This window comes from Anas platyrhynchos, chromosome 2 (assembly GCF_047663525.1).
Source record: "Anas platyrhynchos isolate ZD024472 breed Pekin duck chromosome 2, IASCAAS_PekinDuck_T2T, whole genome shotgun sequence".
Classification (NCBI taxonomy): Eukaryota; Metazoa; Chordata; class Aves; order Anseriformes; family Anatidae; genus Anas; species Anas platyrhynchos.
The window spans coordinates 98852395-98871922 of NC_092588.1; the positions used below are offsets into that span (position 1 = coordinate 98852395).

Sequence of the window (19528 nt, forward strand, 5' to 3'; positions counted from 1 at the left end):
CTGAGAGCTAACTCTGCCTGTCATGCATTTGCTGGGTCCTAATACAGGACAGTGAATAAAGCTTCATTACAGAACAATGGAGTTAGCTGCCAGAGCCTACAGATTTGAATAAACAACAAATAAGCAACATCTGCTCCAGCATATGTGTATGGTAAAAAAAAAAGTCACAAAATAAAAGAATTTGTAAATGCCAAAAGCAACACTAAACTGCCAGTGCTACTGTAGAGTGAATTTTTAATTGCACATGCATACAGGCAGGCTGTGGGTATTAGTCTCACATATGTCTGGTTGCTGCCAACCTGGGAGTATAGATGAATTTAATTAAATAAGGATTATCCCTTCTCCCCAGTACAATTACTTATTTATAACAATGATAAAATTGCCTAATAAAAAAGATTGTAATATTTTTTAAAACAGAGCTAGAAAACACTCTGCTTTCCCTGTAAGTCATTCAGGGATGTTTGGGGGGTTTGAGCGTCTTTTAAAATTAAGTCTCAGCGTTCTGCCAAGAGAGAAGGAAAAAAAGCCTTATCATAAAGCCTACTGCAGTTAAACAGCCAGAATCTACATTATGGAGAAATATAAAGAAGACACACAGCAGCCAGGGAATTGGCTTTCATGGGGAGTGTAGAAAATTAAGCAATTGGACTAAAATTGAGGCCAGACTACAGAGCCAAGGGACAATACCACTGGGACAAGCACTTCCATAAGTCACCCGGCTCTAATATGCTCCATTTAGGCAAAGCAGTCTGTTCCTATCTATCTCTATTTCTTCTCATAGTGGGCACCTCACACTTCTTTGAGCAAGTTTGCTGATGACACCAAACTTGGAGGAGTTGTGGACTTGAATGAGGGTGGAAAGGCCTTGCAGAGGGATCTGGATAGGTTGGAGAGCTGGGCGATCACCAACCGCATGAAGTTCAATAAGAGCAAGTGCCGGGTCCTGCACCTGGGATGGGGAAACCCCGGCTGCACGTACAGACTGGGCGATGAGATGCTGGAGAGCAGCCTAGAAGAGAGGGATCTGGGGGTCGTGGTAGACAGCAAGTTGAACATGAGCCAGCAGTGTGCCCTGGCAGCCAGGAGGGCCAACCGTGTCCTGGGGTGCATCAAGCACGGCATCGCTAGTAGGTCGAGGGAGGTGATTGTCCCGCTCTACTCTGCGCTGGTGCGGCCTCACCTCGAGTACTGTGTGCAGTTCTGGGCACCACAGTATAAAAAGGACATGAAACTGTTGGAGAGTGTCCAGAGGAGGGCTACGAAGATGGTGAAAGGCCTGGAGGGGAAGACGTACGAGGAACGGCTGAGGGCACTGAGCCTGTTCAGCCTGGAGAAGAGGAGGCTGAGGGGAGACCTCATCGCAGTCTACAACTTCCTCGTAAGGGGGTGTCGAGAGGCAGGAGACCTTTTCTCCATTAACACCAGCGACAGGACCCGCGGGAACGGGGTTAAGCTGAGGCAGGGGAAGTTTAGGCTTGACATAAGGAGGGGGTTCTTCACAGAGAGAGTGGTTGCACACTGGAACAGGCTCCCCAGGGAAGTGGTCACTGCACTGAGCCTGTCTGAATTTAAGAAGAGATTGGACTGTGCACTTAGTCACATGGTCTGAACTTTTGGGTAGACCTGTGCGGTGTCAAGAGTTGGACTTGATGATCCTTAAGGGTCCCTTCCAACTCAGGATATTCTATGATTCTATGATTCTTTGCTCAGGTGAGATCCCATTTCAGCAGGGTCCTGCCAGGCTCTCCCATCTTCATTGCTGCTCTCATAACCCTTTCCAACAGAGTCCACAACCAAATACGAGTGGCTCCTTATGGTATCAGGCACTGCATGAGCCTTGAAAAAGAGGCAATCTATGCCCCAATGGATTTACAGTCCAAATCTAATTTCAGACATGCTCTCCTGGGAGCTGAGGTTTTCCTTGCATAGGCTACCAATGGAACCTGGACCCTGTTCCCTACTGTCTCCTGCTTTGAGGACCCCTGATTATCAATCTGACACAAATTCTGCTGATTTGGTAGGAATTGTTGTAAGATCTAGGTATTATTCACTACTAACAATACTGCATTCATAATTGGCAATTTTTAGACTGCTTCCATGGTATGCAGCAAATTGAAGTTGTAGCAAGAATCCCATGGGTATGGAGTATGAACGCCATTTAAGAGCAGTGGGAAAAAGAGAGAGAATAGAAATAAAGCCCATAAAAAAAAAGACTGAAATTGGTCTTTAAATTTAGGCCAAGCATTAATAACTCTAAAACAACAGAGGAAGAGAGATTCCAGTGTTTTTAAAAAAAAAGTCTAAAATAGTATTGTGGTGCTATGAAGGCATAAATAATACATAAGTTCAGTTTAATTGTATAATATAGTGATCACTTAACTGGAGGACAGTCATACCAGGATCAGAAACAAATTATTACTTTCTGCATTCTTTGTTTTTTACTAACAATTTTACTACCAATTACTACCAAGTACATGCTTATTCCTATGACTTCAAAGACTACTCAGTTATCTTTTTTTTTTTCTTACATCATGATTAATATACCTATTTAATCTCCAAAATCCTTTAACTAATGCCTCTATCATTAAATAGCACAGTCATTTTTACATCTGGGCAAAGAAAGGAAAAAAAAAAACAAAACATTTGTAAGTATGATATCACATTTTGATTTATTTATTTTTTTTTCCCATCAGGATATGTCCACATTCTCTTTTGTTCATTTCTCAATGAATTTTTGCCCAAATGGTGTTTTGCATTGCACGTGTCCTGGGGATCTGCTATTCTTTGCACAGATACTGCTATGAGCACTGGTATGGGGCTTGCCTTTGTTCATAAAGATCAAGACACCCATCAGAAAACAAAATAAAAACAATGTCATATAACTCAGGTGACAAATCACTGAGCCTGAATTGCGTCAGGGACCTGACATTAACTCCCTTCATTGGAGTCATGCAGTGATAGACTGAAGACATACAACCCTGCCAGAAGATGTGCCATAGGTATGCAATTTATTATAAAACAAACAAATGACAAAAACAACAACAACAACAACAAACATTCAAAATAAAAAATAACCCCCTGTCATCCAAAGGATTCATGATATACTCCATCATATTTACTCAGCTCTACCAATTACCAAGAAAACCCCACACACTTTGATAAAATTGCTGGCCTATCTGAAGTTAGTGGGACTTATGCCACTGGCTTCAAAAGGCTCACTCCTGTACATCCAGCTGTCACTCCAGCCAATGGCATCCATGAACGATCAGCTCCAGTGGCTATCTGAATTTTTTTAGATATCTGTGTATGAAGCTGGGTTGATTAATTATTTGTGCCAGCTCTTCAAAAGTGATATAACACAGTCCTCAAAAGTTGAGGGCTCACCAGGCTTTCACTTTTGTCCCTTGTTGTCTGATTCTTGGTATTTATTTCTTCTTTCATATAAAATTCCTTTTCAATTACAAAAAAAATAAAAATAAAAAATGTAATAGTCCTGCTCTAAGCACTGGTTAGCAAGGGTTACTAGGGAGCAAGGCCAAACGCTCCCTGTTCTGGAGGCTGAACAGCCTTCTTCTCCAGTACCACCACCCCTGTCAGAAAATGCTTCTCAGGATCCAAGCTCATATTGCCCCAGATGACAGTATAACATCTGGTCTAACAGCTTTGTGTTTAATCCTGTCATATACTACTCAAACAACTATTTCCTAACATGATTCAATGCTATGTCTGCTCATGTGATGATAGTCTATGTGATAAAGGAGATTCAGATGATGGAGTAGAAGCCATGCTGCCACCAGAATGCCCTGGTTGCATAGCCTTGGCTGAACTGCATACAGAATGGTTGCAGAGCTGCTAACTCCAACCTCCCTGTTGACTTATCTCCTAAGATCCTAGGATCTGAGATCTGGTAGATATGGGGTCATTCAGATCTGGCAAATGAGTCCCCGAGTGGGAGTGAAGCTTTGGTGTCACTGGTAAGAGTAGAGTGGTTTGCTTAAAGCATCAGGTGGAGACCCCAAACCCTCAGAACAGTGCATATGAAATACCCTTTTCAGGTGTACACTCCGTGTCTCACTGACAAGGTGAGTACATTTTACAGTCCTGTCATTTATCGGGTCTTGACTGGCCATGCTAGATTGGTATGTCTAGAATAATGCATCCAATGCCAGAGGTGATGGGAGCAGAGTGGAAAAACATATTCTTATAAGCTTTAGAAGCAACTACATGAGAACACCACTTTAAAAACAAATCTGGCAAAATGTCTGTTTCTTAACACTCACCTGAAGTGGTGTCAGGAGCATTTCCACATGGAATTTCGTCATCAAAGCTCTGAACCTGAAAATGAAGAGGAAAAATTCTTATCTATGGTGATGATTATTGCCAGGGACAGGGAGGGGGTTGGAATAAAAAATATCTAGACATTTCAAAGTGAAAACATTAAATCTTTCAGATGGTTCTTTTTTTGGTTGTTTCCTTTAAATATATATGTCTCTCTCTGTGTGTATGTGTGTGTGTGTGTGTGTGTGTTCTTGACATAAAGTAGGCTCTAGTCTCTGAAGCTTCCCTAGCCTTCCTCAGATAATCAATACATACATGTTCCTAACCTGTAAATACACTAACAATCTTGTCTGAACAGCCTCAGAGAAAAATTTCCCCCTAGAAAAATTTATGACTAAGTAGAAGAAACCCAAGGAAATGTAGCCATATGGAGGCAAAATCTTGCCAAAGAGTGTATGTAAGGTCAGATCAGAATTTTTTTTTTTTTTTTTTCCTCTAGGAATTGTGATCTATTTGTCTTTTTCATGGTATCAATGGGAACATTATGTCATGATACTGCATAATCCTCCTTCAGAAAAATCCTTATGGAAAAAGGGACCCATTACACAAAAGTAATGCGTACACATGCATGCTAGGTGTGGGTTAGATGCAGTCTGCAGGTCAAGACATCTCTAAATCCCTTTTTGTCAAAGGCCAGAAAGGGAAGAATCACTCTATACCCATGTTTCTTATTCTCTTCTGTAGACATCTGCTACAGGCCATTGTTAGACTAATGAGCTAGGTGGCCCAATGCTTTCAGCTAGTACATGGTTCTTACAGCCTTAGTTTTCTTAACGATGTGGTAGAGAATACCCAGAAGTTAAACAATGCATACTGAGTCTAATTTAATCTTATAACATTCATAAAATTGTCTTAGACGTCAAACTGAGGAGTACACTATCATCTGCATTCACTGCCCTGTCAATGTCTTCACTTTTGCATGAGCCTCTAGTCACAGAGCTGCAAGTCCAGCATGATAAGTACTTTATGAAGACATATGGGCTACTTCGGGACTATAAATTTGCTGTGCTGGAGATCTCTGGGAGAAACCTTCTTCCTTATCAAAGCTAATAATCAGGCCCTTGCTCTGACTCTTGAATCAATTCTGCAGATATAAAGGCTGCACCAAACCTTTCACAGAAAAATACCCTTGGAAGGGACTTGAAATGATAAATATCCTTTCTTCATGAAGAATGCCACCACCTTAACCTGACCTTTCCAATACTTTCAGAACTGTAAAACTTTTTTAATGCCTCCCACCTTTTCAGGCTTTTTGCTGTTCCTCCCTCCCTCCCTTCCTTCCTCCCTCCCTTCCTTCCTTCCTCCCTCCCTTCCTTCCTTCCCAAGTTCCCTAATTTTTCAGGGGGGCAACTGTCTAAGTTCTCCTTATTTCTTTGTTATTTCTTTGCTTCTTACAATTGAGTTGTAAGACCCTTTCCTTTTCCTCACTCTTGAAGGATGGCTGGAAAGGATAGATGAATGGGTGGATGGGTGGGTGGGTGGGTGGAAAGGGAAGAGTATTCTTGTCAGCATCCCAGTGAGTCTGTATGATTGGAGATTGTCCTACTGTAGCCTTTTTTCTGCAGTTGTGTGGCCAGAAAAACTGCTGCTGACACAATTCTAGGTGTAAGAAAGGGACTGGCAAGTATCCTGGTCTCTGCTACTTCATGCAGAACCCCACTGACAACCCACTGTTGCTAAAACATATAGATAGCTGTGCATCCTGGACTTTGCAGACAGAAGATATGAGAACAAGCTGCTGTTCTGAGTTAGTTTGTTTTTAGGATGCTTGGCTTACAGAGTGATAAAATATTTCAAACACTGCTATAAAACCAAGGCTAATTTTGTGATGAAACATTCTGAAAGAGCACACCAGAACATGAACACAGGGAAAAAAGAAAAAAAAATGGTTAATGACTGGATCTGTAAAAATATCCTTTACCATATGTATTAGTGTTCCTGCAACTTCCTTCTATAAAACACACACAGACACACAAAAAAAACTAGCATTGCATAAAACATATTGGCATCTTACACTATCATACTGGTTGAACGAATCCTACCTCAGTAACTTCAGTGCCAACTTCTTTGACAATATCCCAACACAAAGACAATTTAAAACAATCAAAACCCCAATGAGCACTATAAATCCCACTGTTTTTCCCCATAATGCTACAGCGTGGTGTTTGAAGTAATTTACTCTAGCTTCCATCCTGAAAAAAGAATCCAAACTTATACAATAAATACGGGTAGGGAGACATTACTAGCATGCCATACGCAAAAATCTACCTCGCCTCTTCCATTTCAAATGAGTCTGGAGGCTTGCAGTGTAGGCCTGCTGCTTTTTTGAGTGTGTGGGCCAGAAGCAAATGTGTCTCTCTTCTTGGCCTGTCTTTGTCAGGTACCTCACATCCAGAAGAAAGGTGGGGCTGTTTAGTCACTAAATGTGATGAAGCCCAGGTTTTCCCTGGCAGAGCTGGTGGACACTGCGATACTGGGTATGCCAAGGAACCTTTGTCTCTGGAGGTTTGCTCCTGGGTCAAAGAGCCCAAGGTAACGTGCAGAAAATCCCACCTGGATTGTTCCCCTCTCAGCAGTATCTGTACAAGGGTGAGGCTGCTCTTTCATGCCAGGCAGATGGACTTCCCCAGGTGCCAGCGAGCCCCGTTTCAGTAGTGCTGTCTGCTGAGAAGCCCGTCTCAGGAGCTGGCCTATTCTTCTCCTCTTTGCTTGTGTGACCACAGCTCTGGTCTTCGCAGCACCCAGGAGGTCAGTCTCAACCTTGCCAGTGTCCTGGGCCATGGTCTGTTGGGTGTTCACATTAGTCAGCAAAGATGAGAGGGCATTAGTGATGTGGTCAAGCACTTCCAGTTGTCGAAAACGTCCTTAAGTTTGGCAGAAAGGAAGGTAACATAGTTATTAAAAATATAATTCAAAACAAATAATCAGGTACAATGGTTATTCAAACCCCTCACTGCCAAGAAACATACAAAGTACCTGACTCAAAATTGGCTGAAGTTTTCCATTTGCTTCCAGAAGATCCATTCAGGCTATATATGTTTCACTGCACAGTTTTTATATCAGACGAACACTTAACAGTGTTGAAATCATTGGGTCAAGTACAGCTGAATGCTGTGTGAATAAAGGTTACAGAATCCTGCCTAATATTCTCCAGCTGGCTGGACCAGACTCAAGTGCCATATTTAAGAACTTATTAAAATTCATGTGATAAGGTTATTAAAATCTGATCTTAAATATTTACAGCTGGCTGCTGTCCAGGATAACTGAAAAATGTATATATCCTAATAAATATATACTGATAAAAATTGATGATACATGCTATGTCCTTGATTTCAGAACAGCATAAAGCAAAACTCTTATCCCCTGGAAACTCATAGAGGATATTGTACAGAGGTTACCATTTATTTTCATTGTATCGAGCTTTTGTAATTTCTGCATCACTTTTTCCGTAGCATAACATTTAAAAAGAAGTGAATGATGTTTTTCTTAAGGGATCCTGGACATATCCATCTCTACAACACTATCGAGTTATTTATACAAAGAAATGAAACACATTTGCTTGCGCATTATGTCAGCAACCGTCCTGAGGCAATTAATATGTCACCAGGACTTCTACTTCCTTGAGAGATTCCTTGAGGATAGTAGATGGCAAAATGCTAACATTCTTGGCTGCCATTTCTCTTAGAGAGCAGCTAGATTTACTGCATGCATGCTGTTGGTAATGCTGCCTCACCAACAATTAGACAACAAGGGGATATTTAACATGGCTCTGAGTCAGTCCTCTGCATCAGGGACCAATACCATGATGTATAATTCCTAATAATTACCATATCTCAATAATATTATTTTTTTCCCCAGATATTGTCTGATTTTTAACACTGGAAGATGTTGCCATTGCTAACACTTTTTATGACATGGTCAGAAGTGTCACCTGATGCTTTTTAAAGGACATACTGATCTACTGGTACATCATTTTAGATAGTTTTCATTTGCATAAGTTTGGAAAGTCACAGTACATCATTTCTGGTTATGTACATCTACTGTGCTACCACATGCTCCCCATGTAAAGCCATTCTAGCCTCAGTATTTTATCTGGCTCCCGCTACGTCAGGCCATAAAAATGCCAAGTGCTAATCTGCTTTGAATGACAGTGGCAGAGCAGTCCAGACATTCTGATTTGAAACAGAATCAAAACTGCTGCAAGTTGAAATAGCTTTGGTAAATTATATCCAAGAGATTGTGACACCTAAGGAACAAATCAAACAATGAGCAAAATGATAAATGAACAACAACAAAAAAATCCCCTCACTCACGTGCAATGTCATGAAGAAATTATGTCAGGGACAGCTTTGCCTTGTGGACTATTTCTTTCCAGGCAAGCTGTTGCTTTGGTTTCTAAGGGTGCTCCTCAAGGAGTACACCTCAAACAGGCAAGAGGCTGATATGAACAGTTTAGTTTTTTCAGCGGGCTGCAAAATGGTCTAAATCTGTACCACATATGAAATACTGAAGGATGTAACTGTGGATTCATTTTCACTAGAAACTTCAGAAGAATCAGCAAATGGCTTTGCCATAAACAAGATCAATGAATCTTCAGCTGAATCTATATTTTTCAGAGCAATTCTAATGAATTTATAATCTCCCATTTTAGAATTTAGGAGGAGAAGCTCACAGTTTTGTTCCTCCTTCCCTAAATCCAGTATTGCACAGGCTGACACAGTTATCTGCATAAAAGATTTGGAAAGTCTTCAAAAGGCTCACAGAAGAATGAAGTAACACAGTTTTTCCAGAGCCGCTAAGAACTTTTCAGTCAACTTTTTTTTTTTCCCTTCACAGGAAACTGCAGAATTTGGAAAAAAAAAATAAAAGATTTCAGTGTTAAATAAATAAATAAATAAATAAATGGAAATTGATGTTTTTCTTCAAGAAAAATCACAATGAAATTTCAGCATTTTCTACTTGTCATATATTAAAATACTTTCCTTTTTTAGATTGTTTCTTTGTGAGCCTTGGCAATACTGTCATTGCTTGAACCAAAGCTGTAGCTCAAAGAATGTATTTAGCAATTTACATTTAATTTCTCTTCTAGGGATGGGTTTACTGTCTGATATATATCTCTAGTGATTTGTGCACATCCTGCCTAGCACAACTGTTCAACTGTGGTTGTCACAGGACAACCATATGTCATGGAAAATGGTGTCTGCTTAATACATCACAGAGGAAAGTGAGACTTGAACAACTCCTTCAGTGAGGTGCTTGCAGCAGCTAAGACACCCAGATCAAGGTAATCCCAAACCTGAACACAGGATGGGTGACAGGTTAATAGAGAGCAGCCCTGCAGTCTCTCTCTGCGCTGGCACTAGCACTTGGGGGTGCTAGTGGGTGCAAAGCTAAACATGAGCCAGCAATGTGCGCTTGCAGCCCAGAAAGCCAAGTGTGTGCTGAACTGCATTAGAAGAAGTGTAGCTAGCAAGTTGAAGGAGATGGTAAACTTCTCCCTCTGAAGAGGTAGGGGTTATTTAGCGTGGAGGAGAGAAGGCTCCAGGGAGACCTTTAGCAGCCTTCCAGCCTTCCTTTAGCCTTCCAAAGGGGCCTAAAGAAAGATGGCAGAAGACTCTTTATCAGAGAGTATAGTGATAGGACAAGGGGTAACGGTTTTCACAGAATCACAGAATTTCTAGGTTGGAAGAGACCTCAAGATCGAGTCCAACCTCTAACCTAACACTAACAGTTCCCACTAAACCATATCCCTAAGCTCTACATCTAAACGTCTTTTAAATACTTCCAGGGATGGTGACTCCACCACCTCCCTGGGCAGCCTGTTCCAGTGTCTAACAACCCTTTCGGTAAAGAAGTTCTTCCTAACATCTAACCTAAAACTCCCCTGGCGCAACTTAAGCCCATTCCCCCTCATCCTGTCACCAGGCACGTGGGAGAACAGGCCAACCCCCACCTCACTACAGCCTCCTTTAAGGTATCTGTAGAGAGTGATAAGGTCACCCCTGAGCCTCCTCTTCTCCAGGCTGAACAAGCCCAGCTCCTTCAGCCGCTCAAAAAAAAAAAAAAAAAAAGTACATTTAAATTAGATATAAGGAAGAATTCTTCACAGTGAGGAAGGTAAGGCACTAGAACATGTTGCCCAGGGAAGCTGTAGCTTCCCCATCCGTGGAGGTGTTCAAGCCCAGGTTGGATGGTCTTTGGCCACCTGATCTAGTGGGAGGTGGTGTCCCTGACCATGGCAGAGGGTTTGGAAATGGGCAACTTTTAAGGTTCCTTACAAATCCTTCTATGATTCTATGAAATTGGTAAAAATCTCCCAGGGAAAAAAAAAAAAAAAAAAAAAAAAAGAGGTAGATTTAGATAACACGGTATAGAAAAGTGGTACTTTTTTTTTTTTAATTGTAAAATTTAAACATTTCAAGACTTTTACACTAAAATGTTCATAAACCTGAAGTTTTCAGAGATGTTTTTTGAACAACATAGTCAGAAGCATCATTATTTTTTACTTAATGTAACTTCTGATTCTCAAGTGACTTTATTCCACCAGTTAGGAAATCAAATGTTACTTCTGATGACATCAGTAAAATTTTCACCAGTGAGTGATGGAGATAAGCTTTTCTTTTGGATCTGAGCTACCTAAAGGGTGACTGATGTTTTTGAAAATGCAGCTTATTTTTGTGAACTGAACCCTTCAAAAACTCTGACAACACTGAAGAATCAGCACCAAGCAAGGAGACAATTAACAAATAACTCTGTAACAATCCCCATGCATTTTAAAAGGTCAGATCAACAATGGAGCAGCTCTAGAAAACTATTTTTGTCACAAGCAGGGAAGAGGCAAACAGAAAGAAAAGGATTGCACTAGGAAATGAAGGAAATATTAAAGTGGAGAGATCATTGCTATGAAAGTCATCGGTCCCTCTCAGGTTCCTCCTCTTCTTTTCCCCTCCAGGTTTGTTGTCACCCATACTATACCTATTATCCTCCCCATCGGTCCCTTTCTCAGACTAACACGTCATACTAAATCAGTTAGCTTTCTGTGCTGTTTGAGATAAAAAGAGAAAGTAAACTGACAACGAGATAATCTCTCCGGCATTCACTAACCAAAACTAAACACTTTCTGCAGACAAATTAGAACAATTCAGGCTATTTGCATTGAAATAGTTTGTTGATTATAAGCAGCCAAACCAGGTGACAACAACCAAATTCATCCAGTATGTCTTTGGCAACAGTGGTTTAATAGAGCCTTGAAGTCTCTAGAGATGGTATGCAGTCTGTCTCATTTTGGCACTTTTATTTCTTTCATTCCCTAGTGAGACAGTCTTCCAACAGTAAAGGGTATGAGGTTCCCTAAAAGGTTTTTTAAAACGTAAATGCCATGAAACATCACTAGACCCAAACTTTCTACTTGATTTACAGAGGAAGATCTTTTTCTGTATCTTCTTCTGGAGGCCTTCAAAATCACCTATCTTCTTTAATGCCATTACAGGGCTTCTGCTTTAGAAGAGCTGGCTCATTATGTGTCTGAAAATGTAGGTGCAGCAATAGCATTGAAGGCAGGTAGATCAGATTCCAATCTGTAAATGCAATCTATTTTCAAAGCTATTAAACGTGAATTTTCCACCCCTCCTTCTTGCTATACAACTCACTGCAAAATTATTGGACAACCTAAGGTTGGCAAGATTAGAAAGAACAGCTTGCAAGCAAATGCCTTCAAAGTCCATTTAAGGATATTCCTTATGATTTTGTACACTAAGCCAGGTGCATTCTTATTAGCAGTAAGTCTTCTCTTGGGACACTCGTTGTAGGAAGGTACTTGTGCTGGATTCCTTACATGGTCACTTAGACAGACTGGCTTGTTCTGAGAGGTGTTTGAAATAGTGGCTGGATGATGTGAGGTGCCTGACTCTCTCCACTCTCTATAGAGATGGAGAGACTCTGTGGTGATTAAGATCCTTGAGACTGTGCTTCAGCTAAATACCTATAATTTGATGCAAGGTTTATGAGGTTAATCACCACATATAAGGAAACATGTAGAGTCAGTGAAGAAAGAAGAGGTAAGCATCTCTGAAGGGTGTGAAAACCCCCTCCCAACCTGTCAAAAGCAAGATAATATGTTCTGACGGACATCTCATCCACCAAAATAGAAATTCAGACCTTAATTAACTTCACAGTAACTCCCCCATGCAGATAAGCCACTAAGTGTACTAAGAGTGCTCCCATTGAGAACTACTGCAAAACTAGTCATTAAATTCACACTGTGGCTTACCACTGCTTGCCTTCACTGTGCAAAGTCCTTCTCTTAGAACCTCTTTCCTCTCATTCACTCTAAGATCTGTACCTTCTTCCCTGAGATCTTTATCCACCATCTACTCATACAGATGATCTCCATTCCTCTCTCCCTCTCTTTCAGGAGTTAGAGAAAGAGAGAGTGAGAGCTGAGAAACCTGTCTGATGTGTCAGTTTGCTGTAAATATTGAAATGTGTGCATGGGGCTTGCTATAAAAAAAGAGAGAGAGGGGAAAAAAAACACATTTTCCATGATGCTCTGACATTTCTGTTTCAATTCTTATTCCATCCATACTGCTTCTTTACTGTAATTTTAAATGGGAATGCACGGACTATGCAAGAGATCCTGCTTCACTGAGCATCTTAAGTAAACAGAAGATTTCAAGAGCCATCTGGCTATCCTATGCAGCAAACATGAGGGGAAATGATGTCAAAATTGGACTTTTCAGATGGGCAATATACCAGAGAATTAACAATGCTATTTTAATGCAGATATATCTTCAGGGTGAGGACCTTGCACTCATTTCTCAACTGCTAAATACACAAAATGAGAATTAAAACCATCTAAAGCGAATAAAAATTAAGACTGCATTCTTTAAATGGTGCAATTTTATTGTGCTTAAAATAAGATCCTCATCCATATCTGGCATATTTGAACCACAAAATTGTTAGGGTCTAGCTAGAGATGTATGGGTCTGATACACAAGCTCTGGCAGCCCTTGTGATGGGAAGTTAAGATCTTGTCAACTGCTCTGCACATTTCCTTGTGAGAGAAGGGAAAAAGGAATGCAAGCCCACATCTGGTCCGGCTGAATTCAAAATCCTGCATGTTGGTTTAAACCACCACTGATGGCAGAGACATGTGAGTGTGTTGCTGGTGAAGCGACTGAGGCAACAGAGCCATGTTCTGTTATGCTGGTGGTTATGTTTTAAAATGCCACACACTGGCAGCTAGCTCCAGCAGGTAAATCACAGCCCACAGCTGAAGAGAGCTAAACTGTATTTCACCCACGGTGGGAATTGTTATTACTCCAAATGGGTGCATGAGGATTCTTGTCTCCTGAATATGTGTCCCTTTTTTATGCATTTTCTCTCATAAGCCTCTTCTTCTCTACCCTCTTAGTCCACATGCTGTTTGTTTTACCTCCTGGCTGAAATTTTGCCTTTTGCCAAAATGTCAATGCTTACCATATAGGTTTGGCTGCTCAATGTCCATCCGCTGCTTTTGAGCTTCCAAAAAGACACGGATGTTGATCCCTTTTGCCACAGAAGCACCACTGAGGAACCGAGGAGGGATTTTAGTGCAGACATCAGGTTCTTCTGTACCAAACCCCAAATCAAGAAGAATCTCTACTGGATCCTTTTCCCAGAGTGCCAGCCATTCAGTGATGCTGTGGTGAAAACATCAGGATTATTTACACTACTGTCTAGGTACCACTTTTCTTTCAGCAACTATTATATAGGCTTGTTTTTGTTAAATAATTCTCTTCCCTTCTCCCCTCTTGTGGAGACCACTGCTTAAGTGAAAGTAGTCATTTTCAGTCACAATGCTACAAGTAACACAGGTTTCTTACCCCAGAGGTATTTGGTGGCGTGGTATCCAGAGAGCTAAGCAAGAGGAACATTAGTAAAAAGAGTAGGTTTACAGCTCTGCAGGAAAATTTCTTTCAAGACATGATACAGGGAAGATGCTGCAGCTGCCATAAGACCTTGTAGCTTTTTATCTTCCAATGAATTCAAAGCACACTGCAGTTTCAGGTGAGTTTTTTCTTGTTGTTTTGTCTTTTTATTTTGTTTTACTGGTACAAATGCATTTGAGATCAGACGCTTGTTACTAAGAAGGTCATTTTGATCTTGTTAAAATAAATGAGGAGACGTTTTTTATGAACTAAAACGTGAAAGTGCATGCTCAAAATTGTACTCATATCCGTTGATCACTAAAAGGGCTAATTCCTCCTATTCTTAGCTGGAAATTCATGGAAACAACTAACCTCTGTGGCACACCTGTGACAGAGTGGGCAGAGCTGAGACTGTTGCATCTTGACATAACCGGATTTTCTGAGAACTCTTGCAGGGATCTGGTTGGAAAAAAAAGTCAACAATAAAAAGTGTTTACTCATGTGCTCCTCTGGGATGTCATTATGATTTTTTCCTAGAGTAAACATTTGCATTTTTTCTTGGTTTATAATGATACATAATAGCAATGCCTTAGAAGAAGAGTCGGCATGGGAGCGTGGCAATACGCTTATTCTCAAGAACAGTATGTTACAGTAGGTGTGAGAACGTAGGTGTGAGGTACCAGTAAATGCTAATTATAAAGGTGGCAGAATGGCTCACTTTTGACAGATGGTGAATCTTTCGGGAACCTTTAGGGAGCATGGTTTCTCTAGCCACCTACTATAAGAGATGTAATTACTCTTAACAAAGTTTTGGAGAGACAAGGCACAATGAGCTGGAGCAGCAGGAGTGGCATCTGAGAACAATTCTTTACTTAGCTTCCCATTGTGTTTGTATCCGGTAATCTTGCAGAGAAATATCTGTTTTTTAGAACGTGCTCATTGCAAAAGGAACTAAGCTCTGGCATAGCTGTCTTTCTTAACAGGAACGATGGCATGCATTTGTTAGACCCAAGCTAAATTTTACCTACATGTACCTATCAAGATCAGTAGTAAATGTTTATATACAGAGGAAACATTGATCCATTTTTTCTCATTGCAGGTTATCCCTCAGTTTACGTCTTCAACAAACCGCAAGCAATATGCAGATTTTTGAACTAACAGTGTTGTTATCCATTTGAGGAAAGAAAAAAAGTACTAGATAAAATTCCTCCTTTTGTCAAAAAGAAAAGGAAGAAAAAAGAACTTATAACAGATCGCTACAGTGTCTGACACCTACATCCTGCAACTTTGCACAATTGTAGCATTTCTGGTACCGACAAGGAAACTGCAAACAAGAACTTTTTTTTTTTTTTTTTTTTTTTAATTCGTTCTCTTTCCATTTTTGTCCTTCAAAAGAGAAAATGTGTCAAACTAGAGAATAGATCAAAATATATGTAAAGAAACATTTTAGCTAAAGCGGCAAAGTTGCAGAACAATACCTTTGTGGGAAACTCAACTCATGGTACAAGTTAGTCACAGACAATTGCAACAGAAATCAGTAAGAAGGGGAAAATAGATGCTTTTACATTTCATAAACCATTAGTGATATATTAAGGTTCTATTCTTTAAATGTAGATACTATCAAGTATATTCCACCTTTTGCTACAAAACCACTGAAGATGTACATGCAACAAATAAGATGAAAATACCTTTTCATCCCTGATTTTTGAAGAAAATAATAGTTAAATACATTACTTTAAATTTTAATTCCAGGAAATGCTGGTACAATTTATTTATTCATTTATTTTTTATGAATAACAGTTTTCAGGTGTAATTCCCTGAAGCTGTTGATTATTTTACTATTGATTTCATTTGGTTTTGCATCATAGTCCTAAATGCTTTTGAGAGGAGCACCACAGCTGCAGGACACTTACAAGAATTTCTAGAACAGAAAATATTTTTCCAAGAACTGCTAAAATTGTTTACTGGACTACATGCATGGTATATCTATAAGGTGCAAATTTTATCATTTCACTAACTTAGTTATACTGGCAATAAGTAAGTTGTATGCAAATACGCAGTGCCTGTAGTTATCACTTCCTCTCCTAAAGCTGCAATAACACAATTCTTGATCCTTTGAAAGCTGGGGTAGCATTTGCCTAGGAAAGGCAGTAGATAACTTTCTGCATTGCACAAGATGAATATTTTTGTCTAGGTTTTAAAGTTTTGTTTTCTATTTAACAAAATTATGTCAATAAAAAAGGAGAAAACATCCTTTCATGTTCTCTGCTGGATTATTTTTCCGCTCGTAAATTCTAACATGAGTTCCTTCTGGCTTACTCAGCGCAAGGATATCCATCCAAATTGAGAACATAAAGGTTACTGACATCCTGTAATTTGCTGTAGCAACATAAACCAGACTTTCTAGCAGCAAGCTGAGCATAATTTGAATAAGAATCAGCTACTTGTTGTATACAATTTCCTACTCATGTGCCAACAGTAGCTGTAGATTCAATATAAAAATGCTTCAGAATGTCAAAAATATGATCTAAAAGTGTGGGCTAATACAATTTTTCCCTAGCACAATGTAGGCACTCTTCTCCATAACAGAACATTATACCCCACAACAACAAACTTGCTGCAATTTTTATTTCCTCAATATCTCAGACTGTTGGGAGTGAATGAACACAAGTACTGCCAAATTAAAAATCTATCAGTGTGAAACATTGGCCAGGGTATTAAATAAATAAAGTAATGATGAGAAAGTTGTTGTTTGTAGGAGGCCTTAAGTAGCAACAGGTCACTGAAAAATGAAGGGTTGAGACTCATGATCAAATGCACAAATCTTGGTAGGTTACCATACGTCAGGTAGAGACAGTAGCTGTTTGTGGTTGTACTCTTACACTGGGAAAACACTGGTTGTGACACACTACCTATATTTTGTAGCATCAAGTAAGTTAAACAATGTGCGAAGAACATACAAATGTAGAGTTACGAAGGCTAAGCCACCCAACCTGTTAAGTGACAGTAAACTACTCATGAAACCATATCCACCTCATGACTTGGACAAACTTTGCACTTGCATGGGCTGTCTCATTCATGGCTAGAGTCTCCACTTCTTTTTCGAATGAGAAGATTCTCATGAGACGCTCCTCATTAGAGAGCTTGACATTTTGAAACATTAGAGCTTGTTTTCTCCATATTTAAGAGGTCACAGAAATAGTAATGGGGAGGGTATGGTATTTACATTTCATGATCTGTGTAAGTATTTTATTCCTGACACAAGAAACACTGAATCTCATTACCAAACTGGAAGATACTTTGGGGGAAATAATGCCCTTTAGAAATCTGTCAGAAAATCTTATGAAAACAAACAAACAAACAAAAAATACTTTGTAAACCAACTGTGGTGCTAATTGGTGCTCTGTTTACTGCACATCTAAGTATATCTTTGCTTATGAATAACATATTTTGCTAAGTGAAATGTAGCCTCTGATACTTGAGGGACGATAAAACATTTTAGCCTCAGTGACATCTGAGTAACAGGAGAAAGTATTAAATTGTATATTATTGAACTGCACCTTTTACTTGTGAAACTAATAAACAAAAAGTGTAGATATGGAAGCATTGGGCTCCCAAAAGCACTAAAAATGTGGAAGCTTTCAGGAATTTATAAGGACCTGAGAGGTGATCCGTTCTTTTGGTCTCTTTCCTTTAAAAGTAAATAAATAAATATCTCTGAATTCACTACATTCAGCAAATCAGGAAAGTGGGAAAAAGTGAGAAGTTCTGCATTCGTGTCAGGCACACTTGAACCTCTTGTGCCATAACTTCCAGACCTTTCTGAAAACCAATCCTAAAGACCTCCACTCCTTCAACAGAAGAAAATCAGCTTATGCCAGTGAAGAAGGTGATCCTATGGAAGGAGGAAGACACAGCATATCCATGAACACCAGCTTTTTTCCCGTTGGTGCCTTCCCCTCAGAAGTCTGTGGTATTTGATATTTTGTAGTAAGCCACCTGTAAAAATAATTTCCCTGAAAGTATGACTGCTCTCCTGAGAATAGATTAGGTCTGGGAGTCAACCGGATGGGCAGGCACCCACCCTAATGGCACTTGGGGCATAAATTAGCTGAATGGGGATGGATGTTAGAAGAACGAAGAGCCATAGGCCCATCCTTTCTGCTGCTTCTGAACACCACTTACTTTCTTCTTATCATACACTTGCCTCCGTTAACTGTTGAGATTCAAACCTTGTATTTGTGATTAAGGCAAAGCCCATGAAATTTTAGCATTCTGCATGAGTCAAGCCTGTCACTACTGAACTTAAATTTTACCAAGAATCTAATCAAATCAGGTTACCCAGGGGCAGGAGTGTGAGGAATGGAAGCATAAGCCTTTTTGGTGACATAGTAATTGTTAATGATAATACTCAGCCCTGCAATGCCTACCTTACCATACTCCAAACATCATTCCTAATGCTGTGCCTTTCATTTTTTCCCTTCTTCTTCTCTGGTACAACCTCAACTCTAACCAAAGAGACACAAGCTTAATTTGCAGTGAATGCATGGAGTCCTGGACTCAGTATTTTTCAGTTCATGAGAATACTGGTCTTTCAGAGTTTTTCTATCCTGAAACAGTAGAAAAAGTTGAAATACAAAAATATTGGTGAACAAAATACACACAAATTTAAATAAGTTCAAGGTTAAATTATATTTCCCTATGGTAGCCCATTGCTTCACGGAGCTATAGGTATATATAACAGTGTTAGGTCAGAGGTTGGACTCAGTGATCTTGGAGGTCTCTTCCAACCTAGATTATTCTGTGATAACAACAGTTTCTGCCATAAATCACACTCATGTGGTAAGCTACATCTCCCCTGAGGATGTAGCATTATCAAATTCCCATGATGTACCAAGTAATTTGATCAGAAAGCTACCCAGACACATGATGGAAAATGTTATCCTTCAAAGAATACCCTGGAACTGAACAGAGAACTGTTCTCATGAGACATTGGAACATAAGCAAGGCATGTCAGTTAATACTGACTAGTTGTGAAAGAGTGCTTTGATGCAGGTCAACAAAATAAAATAAAATAAATTATTTGGTTGACATCAGCCAGAGAAAAATAATTTGTTCTGAATTTTTAAGGGGTCACGATTTTCCTAAAGAAAATTTCAATATTGCAGACATTATATCTCCTTTTGGAGAACTCAGGCAACAAATGATTAAGGAATAGTGTGACCAAAACTTAAAAAAAAAAAAAAAATCAAACAGTGAAGAATATTCTCTTCTATAGAGAC

The 19528-nt window shown here is 39.7% G+C and overlaps 1 protein-coding gene across 5 annotated transcripts in view; it reads right to left on the minus strand.

Moving 5' to 3' along the window:
- Positions 1-19528, minus strand: part of ITPRID1 (ITPR interacting domain containing 1) — a 52768-nt gene that overhangs the window by 20447 nt on the left and 12793 nt on the right. For all 5 annotated transcript variants that reach the window (XM_027451386.3, XM_005014031.6, XM_021268525.4 and 2 more), the window contains 4 exons: positions 14619-14705; positions 13816-14018; positions 6892-7202; positions 4281-4335 (listed from right to left, as the gene is read on the minus strand). In XM_027451386.3, the coding sequence (XP_027307187.1) occupies positions 4281-4335; positions 6892-7202; positions 13816-14018; positions 14619-14705 (656 nt within the window). The remainder of the gene's footprint in view (positions 1-4280; positions 4336-6891; positions 7203-13815; positions 14019-14618; positions 14706-19528) is intronic.